The sequence below is a fragment of the Helianthus annuus genome, chromosome 3 (assembly GCF_002127325.2).
Source record: "Helianthus annuus cultivar XRQ/B chromosome 3, HanXRQr2.0-SUNRISE, whole genome shotgun sequence".
NCBI lineage: Eukaryota > Viridiplantae > Streptophyta > Magnoliopsida > Asterales > Asteraceae > Helianthus > Helianthus annuus.
Window position 1 is genome coordinate 25602425 of NC_035435.2, and position 17619 is coordinate 25620043.

The following is a 17619-nucleotide window of genomic DNA, read 5'->3' on the forward strand; positions in this document are numbered from 1 at the left end:
TAATTAAGTCAAACCCAAACTTAACATATTAAGCTTGACTTGGCTCACGAGCTTAAAACGTCAAAAGTTTTAAAATAAAAACTTTTATTTATATAATGTATATATAATATACTAAATATGTATTGAAATAATGAGATATAAACATATGATAAACATAAAATTATATCATTATGTTATATATATAAAAATATAACTATAAATGAGTATGTAAATAAAATAATTAAAATAATGATCAATAATGAACAACTTGATCTTAAAAAAGTACTTAAAAGTCAAGCTTTAAGTTTTATAAATAAAGTTCTAAACAAGCTAAGCTTGACGCCTTAGGGTGTCCGGGGCGCTTTGCGGGGAGGAGGTGCGGGGAGTGGTTACCGCGCGGGGAGAAGGTGCCGCCATCAACTTTCACCGCATGGAGGGGATGGATTTCGGCGAGAGGTTACCGCATGAAGGGAGAGAGGGAGAGGGTGGCCCACCAGATTTTCAACCAATCAAGTTATTTTCATTTTTTTTCTTTTTGATTTTTTCAACTTAATTAAAAAAAATAAAAAAAAACAAGTCCCCCAAGAGAGGAGTGCCGCCATCAAATTGAGGGTGTGGGGGAAGTTAAGTGGGGAGTTGACGTGGCGCGTGCTGATTGGCTGTGGGTAAGAGAGGTCACTCCCCACTTAGAGGAGTGCCCCTTACACCGTTATAGGTTAAATGAGCTGAGCTCACCCTTAAGGAACTCGGATTTGACGTGGCTCGTTTACCCATTGTGCTTCTGATAAATTTTACCAGTATTAAGTTTTGGAACAATCTCTATAAAATTTACCAACTGCCGTTAAATTTTGGAACAATCTCGTTATGTTGTGTCAGCTTCAATGATTACATTTGTTATTGTTCACTTTGGAGTTTGGGATGCATGCTATGAAGTGTGGCTCACCTTCCTTCAATATTTATACACACCAACACCTCAAGAATTGAAACACCATACACCATTCATTTTCTCCCTCACTCTCTCTCTCTCTCTCTCTCTCTCTCACACACACACACAAAGTTGAGGAGATAAGGGTAGTTGGAGAAACTTCAAAACATTATCAATGGCAGGGAGTGGTGTGTTTGAAGGGATCAAAGAGGGAGAAGTGTTCAAATACTACACAGATGGTGAATGGAAGAATTCTACTTCTGGCAAATCTGTTGCTATTATCAACCCTACTACCAGAACCACTCAGTACAAGGTTCAAGGTACATTTTTAACCTTAATTATGCTCACAAGTACATAATTTAAGGTTAATAAGTTGGAACAAAGATACTACATGATCATAGTTTAGGAAGTTCATTTAAAAGTGAGGAAACATGACACTTGGTTGGCTGCTGAGCAATATTGGTTTATCCTGATTATTATCTAATCTATAAATTTGATTCCATTTGTACTTTTTGCTGCTTCTATTGTACCGTGGTATCTTTGATATTCTTGGGCCATTATATGATATTTAAAAACCTTCAAAACTACCCTATGCAAGAGACAAGAATAAACGTTACATTAACACGGCACCAAAAACAAATTTCAAGGATTTTTTCAAAGATTAACACAAATTACATAAATTTTTATAGACAAATTAATCAGGGATATATTTGAAAGTTGATACCAAACCTGATAATTGTATGGAAAAATATATCCTTAGACCCAAGTTCAATTTCTGCTTCTCCCCGTTAGTTTCAGCGGCACCTGGTGATGATGGGAGACTGGGCGAGGAGGCGGCGATAGCTAGTTCGATCCTTGAACTGAATGGGTTTTACCTCACCGCACTGTCGTGCCTTTGGGTGAGTGTTCACGGGCTTCTGCCCTAGGTGAGGGTTTTCCCCAGTTCAGAGACAAGTGTATCCTGATGTGGTGAATTTCACCAGTAGCCCATTTGAAGGATTCGTTGGCCGTTCAAAAAAAAACTGACATGTCATTGTACGAAATATAACACAGATGGTCTTAAAAACTGTAATCATATTAATTGGTCATTTTGTTAATGTAACAAAAGAGTCCAATAGCAATTGTAACTGTAATCATTTTTAGTACACTATATCTCATGTTAATCATTCTATGTAATTTAGTAATTATGATGTAATTTAAACAAAAAAAAAACACTTTTATTGAACATATTTTTGGTGGGATTTCTTTTTTAAATTAGTAACTGACGGCAAGGTTTTTTGTTTTTATTAGCATGTACACAAGAAGAGGTGAACAAAGTAATTGAATCGTCAAAGATCGCTCAGAAGCAATGGGCAAAGACGCCTCTATGGAAGCGAGCTGAGCTTCTTCACAAGGCAGCTGCTATTCTTAAAGAGCACAAGGCTCCCATTGCCGAGTGCCTAGTAAAGGAGATTGCCAAACCCGCCAAGGATTCGGTCACTGAGGTACAACTCATTTATGCATATAGCTAAAAACTGTAGACCACATTAAAGATCACATTAGTATTAGTATTTGTATTATTATTCTTATTATTTTTGTAAAGGGAACAGCAACCCAACACGTTTTATTGATAAACGATAAAAAAATACAAATTTTTAGCCACCCCAAGACACTTCTTTAAGGAAATCTATCTTTACGTCTTATAAGTGGGACTTATATCATAGATATCATGCATTGTTGAGTTGTATCATCTCGAACTACTAAACAATGCGTGTTGAAAAAAATATGGGAAATGCATCTATTCTCATTTTAGATGCAATTTTCAAGCTAAAAAAGATGTTACATTTAGAACAAAAAATATATAAAAAGACTTTTATAATATGTTTTGTATACTAATGCTTGTACATTGTCATATAGGTGGTCCGATCAGGGGATCTAATATCATATTGTGCAGAGGAAGGGGTTAGGATTCTAGGAGAAGGCAAGTTCTTGGTTTCTGATAGTTTTCCAGGCAATGAGAGAACTAAATATTGCCTCACTTCAAAGGTACACCACATTTTGCATTCAAATTTTTTATATTTTCATCAAGAACTAACAAAAACATTTATGTACGTGACAAAAAAAAAGATCATTTTTGATTCGCGTTTTATGCGTTAATTCAAACTGTGACAGATTCCGCTTGGAGTTGTCTTGGCCATACCTCCCTTCAACTATCCGGTGAACCTTGCTGTCTCCAAAATTGGTCCGGCGCTTATTGCTGGAAACTCCCTTGTCCTCAAGCCTCCGACTCAGGTAGCTAACTTTCTAGTTTGACACACGTTAGATTTGATGTTTAGACAGCGCGGTGTATTGTTAAAAAATAAGTTGAAGTTTAGGCCCATATTTAAGGGGCCCTATTTTTTTAGAGTTACACTATGTTTGATTCGCATTCAATGTTTCCTATCTTTTTTGAACAATGTATGGTTAGGATTTCGCTAACCAGGTTAATAGTTAGTATGTTAGTATCACCAAGTTTGTATTAAAATTCCCCTTAACTAGATTTCAATGTTTCCTATTTGATCACAACTCTCAAGTCTCACCTCTCAATCTCTCGAATTTTCTATTGCACTTAAGTGAATTCGTGTCTTCTAGAAATCGTATACAAAAATATGTGTCTATCATATTCTTAAGTTTAAAATCCAAAGCACAAATTTTCTTTTTAAATCCCTGATTTTACATTCTGCTTTAGTCTCCAAAAAAGGTGAGAATACCTTGTGTATAGGATTTGTATTTTGATTTATTAAATGGTTTTTTTTAAATGTATTTCAGGGTGCGGTGGCTTGTCTTCATATGGTGCACTGCTTTCACTTGGCCGGCTTTCCGAAGGGTCTAATTAGCTGCGTGACCGGAAAAGGATCCGAGATTGGAGATTTCCTAACTATGCATCCTGGAGTCAACTGTATCAGGTACCTTAGTTACATTTTACATGTTAGTGCTTGACAACATAGGCTAGTGAAGTTAGAGTATACATGTTTAAACCTTAAAAAGGACTTTACCTGAAATATAAACCAAAAAGAATGAAAGGAATAATATTTAAAGGGAATGTACTATAACATAAAGACAACTGAAAAGTTAGTTTGGTAGATTTTGAAGTACAAACATTAAGAAAAGAACAAATGTGAGAAAACATAATTAATCTGATTGGAATTTTATATGTGACAAACAAAACACGCTTCGCTTATATGCAAGTACATGTTTATAAAAGGTGAAGCTGGTAAACTTTTCTTCTTTTAATGATAGTGCATATCCTAAGAGACAATGTTTGTTCAGCTATTGGTGAAAACAAGGGGTTTTTAACATACTTTTGTCTATATCTTTCCAGCTTCACAGGTGGTGATACCGGAATCGCAATCTCCAAGAAAGCTGGCATGGTACCACTTCAGATGGAGCTTGGAGGAAAGGATGCTTGTATCGTGCTTGAAGACGCAGATCTAGATTTGGCAGCAGCAAATATCATCAAAGGAGGTTTTTCTTACAGGTAAATGAAACTAGAAAATGTAACTAATAGATTTCAGTTTTATTTTCTACTATTTTTTATAAAATGAAATTAATTAATAAACCTTATTTACAGTGGGCAAAGATGCACTGCTGTTAAGGTGGTCTTGGTGATGGAATCCGTTGCAGACACGCTAGTCGAGAAAGTCAACGCCAAGTTGGCGAAACTGAAGGTGGGTCCGCCCGAGGAAGATTGTGACATCACCCCGGTTGTATCAGAGTCGTCAGCAAATTTCATTGAGGGGTTGGCTAAGGATGCAAAGACGAAAGGGGCAACATTTTGCCAAGAGTACAAGCGCGAGGGAAACCTCATTTGGCCGGTGTTGCTTGATCATGTTCGGCCTGACATGAGAATCGCATGGGAGGAGCCGTTTGGGCCCATCATTCCGGTTATTAGGATCAACTCCGTTGAAGAAGGAATCCACCATTGCAATGCTAGCAATTTTGGTCTTCAGGTATGTTTCTTTGCAGTCATGTGTTTTAACATTTTAAACCATACAAGTTTTTTATGCATGTATAAAGTCCATGTTTAACTTTGACCAAATGATAGGGATGCGTGTTCACCAAGGACATTAACAAAGCGATTTTGATTAGTGACGCGATGGAAACAGGAACCGTCCAGATTAATTCAGCTCCAGCTCGTGGCCCTGATCATTTCCCTTTTCAGGTATAGTCGTTATAAAACATACATTAGTTTTATAATTTAATTTATCGATATTAAAACTGATTTGGATGATGATAATGTAACAGGGTTTGAAGGACAGCGGGATCGGATCCCAAGGAATCACAAATAGCATTAATATGATGACGAAAGTTAAGAGCACAGTGATCAACTTGCCTACCCCAAGTTACACCATGGGGTAGCTCCATTTCTATGAATATGAAATGAATAAAAATGGACTATAGTATTAAGGCTTCTGTTGTCTTCATACACGATAAATAATGTCTAGAACTGTCAAAAATGTTGAATATACTTCATGCATTGATGTGTTGTGTGTTCGATGGTAGAAATTAATGTTTTTTTAAGACGTTTGAGACTTGTTGTTTTTTTATCGTCGGCTTGAAGACAAAAAAGGTCAATGGTTTGGTTTTCACATTTGGGGTTACTATGTCTTTTGGTTAATAGCTAAAGAGGTGTCATACTGTCATGTACTATCCTATATTGACTTAATCGTGTTAGAGGGTGGTTTTGAGGCTCTTAACTCGAGTTTGAGTTTATAGCATTATGTAAAAGTATTTCTTGGCATATTATTGCTTCAACATGATTGGTTATATGTTTTAGGTTTCATATCAACTAGAACAATATTTTCTTAATAACACTGCCGAGACTAATGACAAATTTGAAATAGTATTCTGCCGTTCCCTCATTTTTGTGGGTTTTGTTAGTATTAAAAATATTAACTACAATTCCTACCAAGGATTTGAAGGGGTATAGTCCTAAATCATGCGCCGACTACATGATGCAAACTTAGGTCGCGTACAAGGAACCATACCCAAATCATATGTATTTTGTACTTAAGTCATTTCCAGTAAAATGGCGCAAGCTCAAGCAGCGCAAGCATCAAGTTGCCGGCAAGAGACAACTCATATAATACAATTAGTACGAACGTCTAGCACTTCCTCACGATGAGCAATCGTGCAGAAGACAAGAAGTACACAAGGACACTGAAGTGTCACCACCAATCACCGTGCGCCGACCACTGCTCCACGATCTCCATTCAAATGCCGATGACAGGCCCGATAATAAGGACAAATACCAGGCCACGTGGATCCATTCAGTGTACGCCAAGTCCCCTTTCAATTGCAAACACTAACAGTCGTGTTTAAGGAGACAAGCAGGATATTCCTTGTTGTCAACGTCAGGCCCAAGGCCCATCAACCCATCTTCTTCACAACTCTCTTCGGCTATAAATGGAGGACCTCATCTCCAGGTTTAAGTATCGCTCTCTTGCTCTCTCTCACTTAATACACAAACTTATTATCCTCAAAGCAAGTTCTTATTCTCACGCCGGGGGTGGTTATAAGGAGAATCCCCCAATTCTTCTCCTTGTAACGAGCTTCACAGTGTTGTCTTGTTTTGCAGGATCTCGCAGCAATCCATCGAAAAAGAAAGAAGATTAACCTTTATTTGACGAGACCAAACCCACAAATTAACCCTCAAATTAACTTGGAGTTTCTTTGGTATTATTCTTAACGAGCTTTACGGCGTTGTCTTGTTTTGCAGGATCTTGCAGCAATCAATCGAAGAAGAAAGAAGTTTAACCTTTATTTGATGAGACCAAACCCTCAAATTAACTTGGTGTTTCTTCGGTATTATTCTTCATAAGACGCACACTTTAATTAATATGTCACTAGTTTCCCTAAGAAACTTACAAGATTTGAAAATTCTTTACCTCATCGTGTATCTAAGTCACACGTGTTAAAGCAACACATTTTTAAGCGTTTGAAATAGCCTAATTATTCCATCATCGACTTAACTGAAATCTATTAGACACCCTGTAGTGGGGCGTGATGTTTGGTTTTTTCTCTCATAGCGCACCATAACATCCTGAACACCACGACGGGCGGCGTTATGGGACAAAAAAAGGGTGCAGCGTCATAGATATGGCACCGGTATGGAGGTTTGTTTTAAAAAATGGACCAATAAAAAATAGCTAAGTGTTTTTTTAATTAATTAATAAAAATGAAAATTAATAATTAGGTAATGATGAGGTAGGGGCTTTATGACTACGGGCTCTAGTGACATAACGCCCCATAAAGCCCCTGTGTGACGTGGCACGACACGTGTCGCATAACGCCCACAAAAGGGCTTTATGACTACGGATGGCCTTATGTATTCAATCTCTATAAATATTCCTTTACTTTATGAATCGGGAATGCAATCGTGTCGGTCTCTATCAAAATCCTTCTTTAAATACATCCACTAACATCACATAAATATACCTTTATAGAGACTTGAAACCCTTGAACACACTTTGAACTAATTCAAATCCTTGATATGAACATCATGGTTGATAATAACTTTATAGTCAACAAGAAGTTACCCTAAGTAATAACTTGTTAGTACTAACCAAACTCGATAAGAAGTAAGAACTTCCCATTTGTTGTAACCTTACCCCGGTAGTAACTTTACTTAGGGTTGAGGGGGCGCCCTTGGGTTCGCTTTGCAGGTTCATACCCACTTCGGCTACACCGCCACCACCCCCCTTGGGTAAGGCGTGTGGGACGTAGTTTCTCCGGGTAGAGATATTACACATGCACATAATGAAATCTAAGACCTCCACATAATAGTGCTCTTAGTCCATGCGTAGTCGGGCTTTATGAAGCGTCATACACCACCATAGCGCCGGGGTACACCGCCCCCCGGGCACTATATATAGGGTGAAAATTTTGAGTCTCACAATGTGTATCACGGCGCCAAACAAGAAAGATCTCTCTCACACACACATATATAATTCCACATTCACATAACCCTCCACTATACACTCAAATTATATAACTCCGCTATAACTCTTCTTTCTTACACATTTGGGTTATAATCCTCCATAACCCCCATTGAGGGTTATGAGTTATGACTACACATGGCCTTAGAGGCTTGCCTCTACCGCTTGGCCACTAACAGCCATAAATAGTGCTGCTTGCCTCTACCCTTTGACCACCAAGCATTTTATCAAAAGTCAAAACCCGATTATACCGACTAGTTGACCAAGTTGAACCAAAACCAGAAACGGACTTAATAGTTCTAGGCTAAAGTGGTAAACCACTAGACATAACTAGCGCCCATATATAACCCGGTCCCTATAACGTAAATAAGTAACAAAACCAGGGTTAAAATGTTGGAGCAGACGACCTGCTACCACTATAAATATAATCACCACCGTCAGTACAGCCAAACGGGGGACAATATGCTCGGAAAATTGGAATAAGGCTCCGGCGAGAGAGACGGTAGGTTTCATAACCTCTCTTGCCACAGCATCATCCGCTTTCGGATCTTGGCGAGGCAACACGGGTTGTGATGCAGCCATGTCGGAGCCCCATCCACTTTATCCGCTTTCATATTTGCAGATCTGAGCCAAAAAAAAACCCCTTATTTTCACTCAGGCGAAATGAGGCTACTTAAGAGGAGAAGGTTTTTAAGGGTGGTTGCCCTCCTCTGTCAAAGTCCGATTTTGACTTTATTTAAGTCAAACATCGCTCTTTGAAGCCCATGATTTTTTTTTCAGTAATCAACAACCCTTCATATTTCCAAACATAAAAGTAATCTACTTATTTTACACGCCTTTCGGGTTCGAACCTGCAACCTCATAGGAAATACTCGCCTTTGGTTGTGGTTGTGGTTGTGGTTGTTGTTGTTGTTATGCATGGTCCAAATTATGGATTAAGTGCCAAAAGATTCGATTGCTGGATTCTGAGTCCGTATTTTCACTTATGTTCCTTAAGAGGCTATGATGATGAATTTTAATGCGTCTGAGTGAAATCGACCAAAGATGAGATTATCCGCATCTTGGCCGGGCAACAAGTAAGTATGCAGCCATGGCGGATTTATCCTCTTTGTTCGATTGTTTATAGATCTGAGCCTCATTGATTTATCCAAAGAAAATTCTCAATCGTTTTTGACAATTTTGATCAAACTTAACTAGTTTGATTTTTTTTTATGCATGTGTTTTGACCTGGTTTATAGAAATTTCTGGTAATGTGACTATGTGAGTTAATGTAGCATGGATTTTATTTACATACAAGGTATATAAATTCTCAAATAAAACTAGTGAATTTTAAAAAATGAGAAGCTGTCAATATGATAAGAGATTTTTTATATGCAATTTTAGTTGCCGAACATTGCCTGCTCACATGAGATTACCTTGACGTTTCCCCTAGAATTTCTTGTTAGGGTTGTAAACGAGCCTAGCCAAACCAGGGTTGGCTCAGGCTCAGCTCGTTTAAAAATTGAATCGAGCCAAGCCAGCATGGCAGCTCATGGCTCGTCGAGCCGGCTCGCTTGTTTTAAAAAAAAGTTTATATTTTTGTGTTTTTTTACAAGTAATGAATGATATACATAAAACCAAAAAACAATACATACCAAAATTATTTAGGCTATTACAATAGTAATATTGAACAAACTATAAATACAATAGTTTATCGCGCGAGAAACGATTTTGTGTTACTTACCTAAATATATATATTTTTTAAATCAATATATTACTAATTAAGATTATAGCTTAACAATCTATTTCTTTTTTTTTTTTTTTTTTTCTTTCAATTTTCAAAAAAAAAAAAAACAATCTATTTCTTTCTATAAAAAATAAAACTGTTACTAATTAACAAGGTTGGAAAACTCGCTAGTCGGCCGGTGAGGTGGGGACTAGCAATCGGATCGGGTTTTTATATGTAATTTTCAGTTTTTTTTTGTAATAATATACACATTTTTATAGGTAAATATTTTAAATAGGTAGGTTTTAACTCTTACTCAGCTCATTTTTTTTTCAGTATAGAAGATTAATTATTGGAATTCATATGGTTTTGTTGGAAATTGGCCGGAATTTAGAGGTTTTGACCGGGGTATACAGGTTTTTTTTGCTAGAATCTGATCGGAATCGCCGATTTTTAGCCGGCTGACTAGGCCCGACTAGCGATTAACGAAAAATTATTCAGTTACTGGCCGACTACCGATTAATCGCCGACTAGTCTGCGACTAGTCACGATTTTTACAACACTGCTAATTAAACACCATATTTTAAATATATTAGAATATACACATATATAATTTGGGGTTTAATTTAAACGAGCCAATTAATGAGCAAGCCACAAATCTAACCTACGTTGGCTCGGGCTCGTCTCGTTTACAAACTGAGCCGATCCAGCTCGGCTTATTTTTATCAACTAAACCGCTCTATAACTACCGTATTGACCGATTTTTCACAAATCATCATGTTTAACTGAAAACATCATAGGCCCATATAAACATTTGTACTTCAAAAACAAAATGATAAAGCCCATATAACCACTCGGTCCTGATAATGTAAATAAGTGAGAAAACCAGGGTTAATGTTGTAGCAGACCTGCTACCACTATAAAACCAAATCACCACCGTCGGTTACACCGGGGCGATATGCTCGGAAAATTGAAAGAGGCTCCGGCGAGAGAGGCGGTTGTCACCTCTCTTGCCACAACATCATCTGCTTTCGGATCTTGTTGAGCCCATGATTTCGTTCCCCATTAATCAAAATTTTGGAGGTGAATATGGAGGATGGATGTGAATGCTCTCATATGTTACTCTCTCTCTCTCTCTCTCTCTAGATATGTATCTATATCTATACATCTGAATCTCTCTAGGCGATGAAGATCTTGTTCTGCATATAATAATATTTCCGAGCATAATAATAAGAAGTTACCGGATGTTGTGTGAAAGTGGGCCCGTATCTTGGCGAGGCAACACGGTTGTGATGCAGCCATGCCGGAGCCCCATCCACTTTATCCGCTTTCATATCTGCAGATCTGAGCCAAAAAAAAAAGAAACTTATTTTCACTCAGGCGAAATGAGGCTACTTAAGAGGAGGTTTTTAAGAGTGGTTGCCCTCTTCTGTCAAAGTCCGATTTTGACTTTTTTGAAGTCAAACATTGTTCTTTGAAGCCAATGATTTTTTCCATAAATTAACAACCCTTCATTTTTTTAAACAGCAATCCGATTTCACTGCCAGTTCCATAGCGTGGGACTCGAACCCACGAACTAATGGGAACTTCGACTAGACCAATTGCCCTTTTGATATCTTGTTGAGTTGTTATTGGTATTGTTATTATTATTATTATTTTTTTAACGGCAAATTTGGATCACTTGTATTGTTATAATTATTATTGAGGGTTTTGGTATGTCATCTTATAAATAGATGGAAATTACATTATTGTCCGATAAGTTTGCTTAATAAAGTAGTATTGATTACTATTATTGAGTAAATTACAGGATGCTGGATTCTGAGTCCATATGTCCCTCTTAAGAAGCTATGATGCTGAATTTCATTGTGTCTGAGTGAGATCGAGCAAAGACGAGATTATCGGCATCTTGGCAGGGCAACCCGGATGGTTATGTGAAAGACTGAATGAGTTTGTGGTTTCACATGGCAACCTGTGGTATGTATGCAGCCATGGCGGATTAATCCTCTCTGTTCGATTGTTTATAGATCTGAGCCTCAAATTAATTTATCCCATTTTTTTTCACTAGTTTTTTTACAAACTTTTGATCAAAATCAACTTGGTTTGAATCAACATCATCATCATCATACTTAGTAAATCCCATGATACTCATGAATCAACAACCCTTTCATCTATTCAAACACAGAAAAACAGTTATGTCTGTTGCTGCTGCTGCTGCCAAACTTATTATTATTATTATTATCATTATTGTCGTTGTGTTGTTAATTACACGGATGCTCCTTTCAATTTTAAGAGGCTGTGATGATTGAGTTAATGTGTCTGAGTGAAATCGAGCAAAGATGAGATTATCCGCATCTTGGCAGGGCAACCTGGATGGTCATGTGGTTTCACATGGCAACCGGTAAGCATGCAGCCATTGCGGATTTATCCTCTCTGTTCGATTGTTTACAGATCTGAGCCTCATAATAGTTTTATCGTATTTTTATTTACTTAATCGTTTATTACGAGGCTTGTAAACGAACCGAACGTTCAGTGAACCGTTCATGAATTGTTCGGCAGGAAATTCGTTCATGTTCGTTTATTTAATAAAAATGAACGAATATGAACATTTTTTTTGTTCATTTAAATAAACGAACGAACATGAACAATGTCCCATTTGTTCATTTACGTTCATGAATGATCGTTTATGTTCGTTCATTTGCGTTCGTTTATGTCCGTTCATTTAAATTCATTCGTTCGTGTTCGTTTATATCCGTTTGTTTATGTTCATCTTTTGAATTTAGTTATTACTAATTAAATTTAAAAATCTATTTGATTTTCTTTATCATCCCATAACTAGCTTTGACTTTACGATTTCAAAACTTTCTTTTATATGGTATTAATATATTTGATTTATATTTTCCAATTTAAAAGCAATATTTTCTATCATATGAAACGTGAATTAAGGTTTACCTATATTTAGGTTTTTCGTCTTCTCTTCTATTGCTATACAATTCAAAGCCTTGTTCAATTATGTTCGTTATGATTTGTTATGTTCTTTTATGTTCAATTATGTGTGTTTATGTTCGTGAACCGTTCATTTATACTTTTAGCGAACAAACATAAACGAACATGAACATGTTCATTTTCTTAACGAACGAACACGAATAAGAAAATTCGTTCATTTAAATGTTCTTGTCTGATCGTTTGTTTGGTTAAAGGTAAATGAACGAACATGAACATGCCTCGTTCGTGTTCGTTCAGTTCATTTACAAGCCTATTTATTATTACAAAATTTTGATTGAATTTAACTAGTTGGATTGTTTTTTATAGCATGGATTTTGTAGCTAAAATCTTGTATAAAACTAGTAATTTTGAAAAGAAAGTAGTGAAGTTGTCAATTTGAGAGAGATTTTAGATATGCATTTTTACCACTAGAATGGTAAAATCTGTTCCGAGTTATTTGTAATTCAATGGTAACTGTGATATAGGAGGTATGACTTTAGTTATCTTGATTCTTGGTGCATTATGCACATATTGATCGAAAATTCTAAATCATCATTACTTCGGTTAGCAAGTTGCCCTGATGTAAGAATGTCGCTGTCATGAACGAGCCAGACAAGGTGACGGTCATAGTAGCAGATGTGTGTGCACTGAGAATAGCCAAGGTAACTTGTACTTGGCGTTTGGTAATGGAAGACACGAATGATTCCGGTGGGATGTGGTTGTATGTTACACGCTGTATTAAGCGGCTTATGTCCATAAAGGGCAGCAAAGGATGTGATGTCCAACGGTGTGTCTCTAACGAGTTGGTGTAGTCGTTTAATACCAGTTCCATGCCGTTGACAAAACTTCTTTTAGCCAACTCTCAAGAGTCAAGACTGCTTAAATCATTGTGTGACGAATCAGATATTTGAAACGAGTGAACATCTTGAGCTCTCAAAAAACTGGCTTCCATTAGTAAAGTTCGGATTGCTGATTCCTTGAAATTTTGTAGACAACAGTAAAGAATATCCAAAGCTATGAACCCTTGTTTATTGACGACGTGTCCTTTTATTTTGATATGAAATTTCTGAAGCAAATACTTCACAGTCTAAACACACGTACAAACAACAGCTAGGTGCAGGAGGGTGTTCATATTACGCTCGGTCAACTTGGCTACCCAAAAATTACACAGCAATTGAAATGCTCTAAAACGATTATAAGAGGTGCATGTATCCAAAATGGTATTCCCATTTTCTTTGTATTTCTCTACCAAGAGCAAGTTTTGTTTGCAGTAGGGGTTTAAAAATCTCTATGCCTGGCCACCGAATAGAGCCCATCCCGTAAGTCTTATAACTAGAGAGTGATCGGTGAGGTTGGAAACCAAATCTTTGTAATAATGGTGGAGCAAAGTGAGTTTTGTCAACCAATTCTTTTTTTTTTGAACGGCCAAAACACTTTATAAAGAGCCAGCAAGCAGCTGGGAAACACCCCAAAGAAACAAAAAACGAAACGAGAACAAAACAGAAAAACGGATTACAACATTTCGATAATATCAAAGGTCTTCCACTTCTCCCAGCCTGGACTCGGACGGTTGGATCGGTTCTTAATCCATAAGAAGACGTCCTCTTTGATCATGTCCACAGTTCTCGAAATCGGAATAAATTTATTATTGAAGGTCTTCTCATTCCTCGCAATCCAAATACGCCAAACCGTCCCCATAACGATCGAATAAACTATTCTCTTCCATGATTTACATCCCGGTTGCGACTTTAAGTAATCCACCAGGGTCCGAAGGTCTTGGATGTCGGCCGGGTAACTGACTCGCATCCAGGTCACTATATTCCACCAAATGCATTTAGACCACAAGCATTTAACAAAAATATGCTCCGAGTCTTCCTCCTCCATGCCGCACCGAGGACAAAAAGCATCAGCAAGAAGCACTCCTCTGTTAATGAGGCTTACTTTGGCAGCCACCTTGCCCAAACAGGCCCTCCACAGCAGAAAGTTTGCTTTCGGCGGGGCCCAGGTATTCCAAAAAAACGAACTCCCGAAGCTGTCTATACCTCCTCCGGCCCGATCCAGCTCCGATCGAATATGTTTTACGGAAAAAGACCCGTCTGGGTCAGACCTCCACACCCACTTGTTTCCGTCCAGCACCAAGTTTTCTTTGATATTAATCCCGTTCTTCGCCAAAGACCCATCAACAGAAGCGACATCCTTCCAAACACCTGGAAGAGTTTTCTTCACCGGAATGAATGGGGGGTTGCCATTAGAAGCTCTACCTTTATGGATTGCATCTACCACAATCGCCCATAGTTGGTTCGGGTTTTCTTTGAACCTCCACCACCATTTGGCGAGCATGGCAAGGTTGAAATCTCGAATACTACCGACGCCCAAGCCCCCATATTTTTTGGACTTTAAAAGAAGAGACCACCGCATCCAACGAAGCTTACGACCCGCACTAGTTTTACCCCATAGAAAATCCCTTCGAATCTTTTCTAGTTTATTAATCACACCTTTTGGAGCGGCGAACAGAGAGAGGAAATAGGAGGGGAGGCTTCCAAGAACCGATTTTATGAGGGTCAACCGACCCGCAAACGACAAATGAGCGGCTTTCCATTTAGATAATCTAGCTGAGAACTTCTCCAAAACCGGTTTCCAACACTTGGCGCGTTTCATATTCACCCCAATCGGTATGCCTAAATGAGTGAAAGGCAAAGAGCCGACGTCGCAACTCACAACCTGGGCTAGACGAGCGACCTCAGCGTCATCCACCCCTATGCCGAAGAGCTTACTCTTTTGCCGATTAACTTTAAGACCCGATAACAAGTTTAACCATCTCAAGAGACGATTCAATGCCAGAATATTATGCTGAGACCATTCGCCAAAAAATAAAACATCGTCCGCATAACAAAGATGGGTTATGTTTGGCCCACCATTCGGAATTTGACACCCATGAAACAGCCCCAAGTTAGACGCCCTTTTCATTAACATATTTATTATTTCCATGGCAATGATAAAGAGGAAAGGAGATAGCGGGTCTCCTTGACGAAGGCCCCGTTTGAATTTGAACTCCTTGGTTGGCGACCCATTAACAATAACCGACCCCGAACCCGAACTCAAACACCCCTTAATCCACTCCACCCATTTGATAGGGAACCCCATTTTCTCCAACATACGGAACAAGAATTTCCAGCTTATAGAATCATAAGCCTTCTCGAAGTCCACTTTGAAAATCATTAATTTTTGTCTTCGATTTCTTGGCCCACGCGACAATCTCACTAACTATAAGCGGACTGTCAAGAATGTTTCTACCTCCCACAAACGCCGACTGATTAGGGGAGATAATCTCGTTTATAACCAGCTTAAGCCTATTAGCCAACACTTTGGCGATGATTTTGTAAGCCGAACCCACAAGAGAGATAGGTCGAAACTTAGCGAGATCATGGGGGTCTTTAGATTTAGGAATGAGAGCCACAAAAGAAGCGTTGCAGCCTTTACTGATAAGCCCGGTACTATGGAATTCGTGCATCATCTCCATCACAAAAGGTTTTAAAATAACCCAAAAAGACTTGAAGAATTTCAAAGTGAAACCGTCCGGTCCGGGAGCTTTGCTCCCATCACAGCTTTTTAAAGCAATAAAGACTTCCTTATCCGAAAATGGCTCACACAAAGAGTCACACCTTAGCTTCGAAACTGTAGGAAGGTCGTAGCTCTCAAAGTTCGGCCGACGCCTGATTGGCTCTGAAAAAAGTTTCTTAAACCATTTCCGAATCTCCTCTTTTAGCTCTGCCGGGTCCGACACGAGGTTGCCTTGAAAAACTAACCCATTAATTCTGTTTACCGACTGATTGATAGCGACCGCTCTATGGAAAAAGGAGGTATTCTCGTCTCCGTATTTCAGCCAGTTCGCCCTAGCTTTTTGTTGTAAGTCTAAACATTTTGCCGTCTCTAACTTGTTCACCTTCGCACGAAGGTTGACCCTCTCTTTCTTCTCTGAATCCGCAAGCGGCCCACTGGTGGCTTTTAATTCAATAAGGTCGATTTTAAGTTGAAGCTCTAAAAGCTCCTTTCTTTCAGCCAAGGCCACTTCCTTCCTCCATAACTTAATATCTTTCTTGACCTCTTTTAGTAAGCATGCAAGCTCAACACCTTTATTAGTGCCCCATTTCCTTTTTTGAATCGCCCCATTGACAATATCCCCTAGTTTTTTCTCTCCGATCCAAGAGTTGAAAAATTTGAACGGAATTGGCCCGAAATCAGCCGAGAGGCACGATAAAACAATCGGGCAATGATCCGAGCATCCCCGATTAAGGACCTCCACTTTAGCACTCGGCCAATAACTCAAGAACAGGTCGTTCACCAGGAAGCGATCTAACTTACTCATTTTAACTTCGCTATGACCGGAAATAAAAGTGAACATACCTCCAATCATGTCGATCTCTAGGAGACCCGAGTTGGCGATGAAACCATTGAACGCTTCCGTAGCCCCCCTATCGAATCTCGAGTTGACTCTCTCGTGTTCCGCTCTGACTTCGTTGAAATCGCCTAACAAGATCCAAATCTCCCCGGGGCTAATGAGACTATCCAAACTTCTCCACAGAACCTTCCTTTGAGCCGGATCATTAGGGGCATGTATATTAACCACGTTAACCCTTTCTTGCACGCCCAACACGTGACCCCCAAGAACCAAAAACCGTTGATTCTTAATAATATGATCCACCGAGAACTTGTCCGGATTCCACATAGAGGCCATGCCTCCCGATCTCCCAATAGACTCTACACAGGCCACTTTCATATCAGATTTATCCCAGAAACGGCCCAGCTCCACCTCCGACAGATATTGTTGATGAGTCTCCTGAAGCCCCAAGAAATCTGCTTTCACTTTCCTTTTGAGGTTCCGCACCCAGAAGCCTTTCTTAACATCCGAAACTCCATTTATATTTAAAGAGATAAAATTCATTGGCGATTAGCAAACTCCATTTCCCCACTAACTAATTTTTTAACGTGGTTCTCAAAACCCTCCACACCGATTCCCAGACAGACTCCAAATTCCATCGTTCGATTCACTTCCGACAGGAGGGTACGGTTGA

The 17619-nt window shown here is 38.7% G+C and overlaps 2 protein-coding genes across 2 annotated transcripts; one reads left to right on the forward strand and one right to left on the reverse strand.

Annotated features, from left to right (window-relative positions):
• Nucleotides 1–880: 880 nt before the first annotated feature.
• On the forward strand, nt 881–5511 carry LOC110928814 (NADP-dependent glyceraldehyde-3-phosphate dehydrogenase). The gene is made up of 9 exons (XM_022171853.2): nt 881–1224; nt 2195–2388; nt 2801–2929; nt 3056–3175; nt 3692–3828; nt 4245–4400; nt 4494–4872; nt 4968–5084; nt 5168–5511. Exons 1-9 carry the CDS (start codon nt 1080–1082, stop codon nt 5279–5281), a joined length of 1491 nt encoding a protein of 496 aa, XP_022027545.1. The 5' UTR covers nt 881–1079; the 3' UTR covers nt 5282–5511.
• Nucleotides 5512–14059: 8548 nt separating this feature from the next.
• LOC110931338 lies at nt 14060–15691 on the reverse strand. Its single transcript, XM_022174735.1, has one exon. The coding sequence runs from the start codon at nt 15689–15691 to the stop codon at nt 14060–14062; it is 1632 nt and encodes a 543-aa protein (XP_022030427.1).
• Between the last annotated feature and the right edge of the window lie 1928 nt (nt 15692–17619).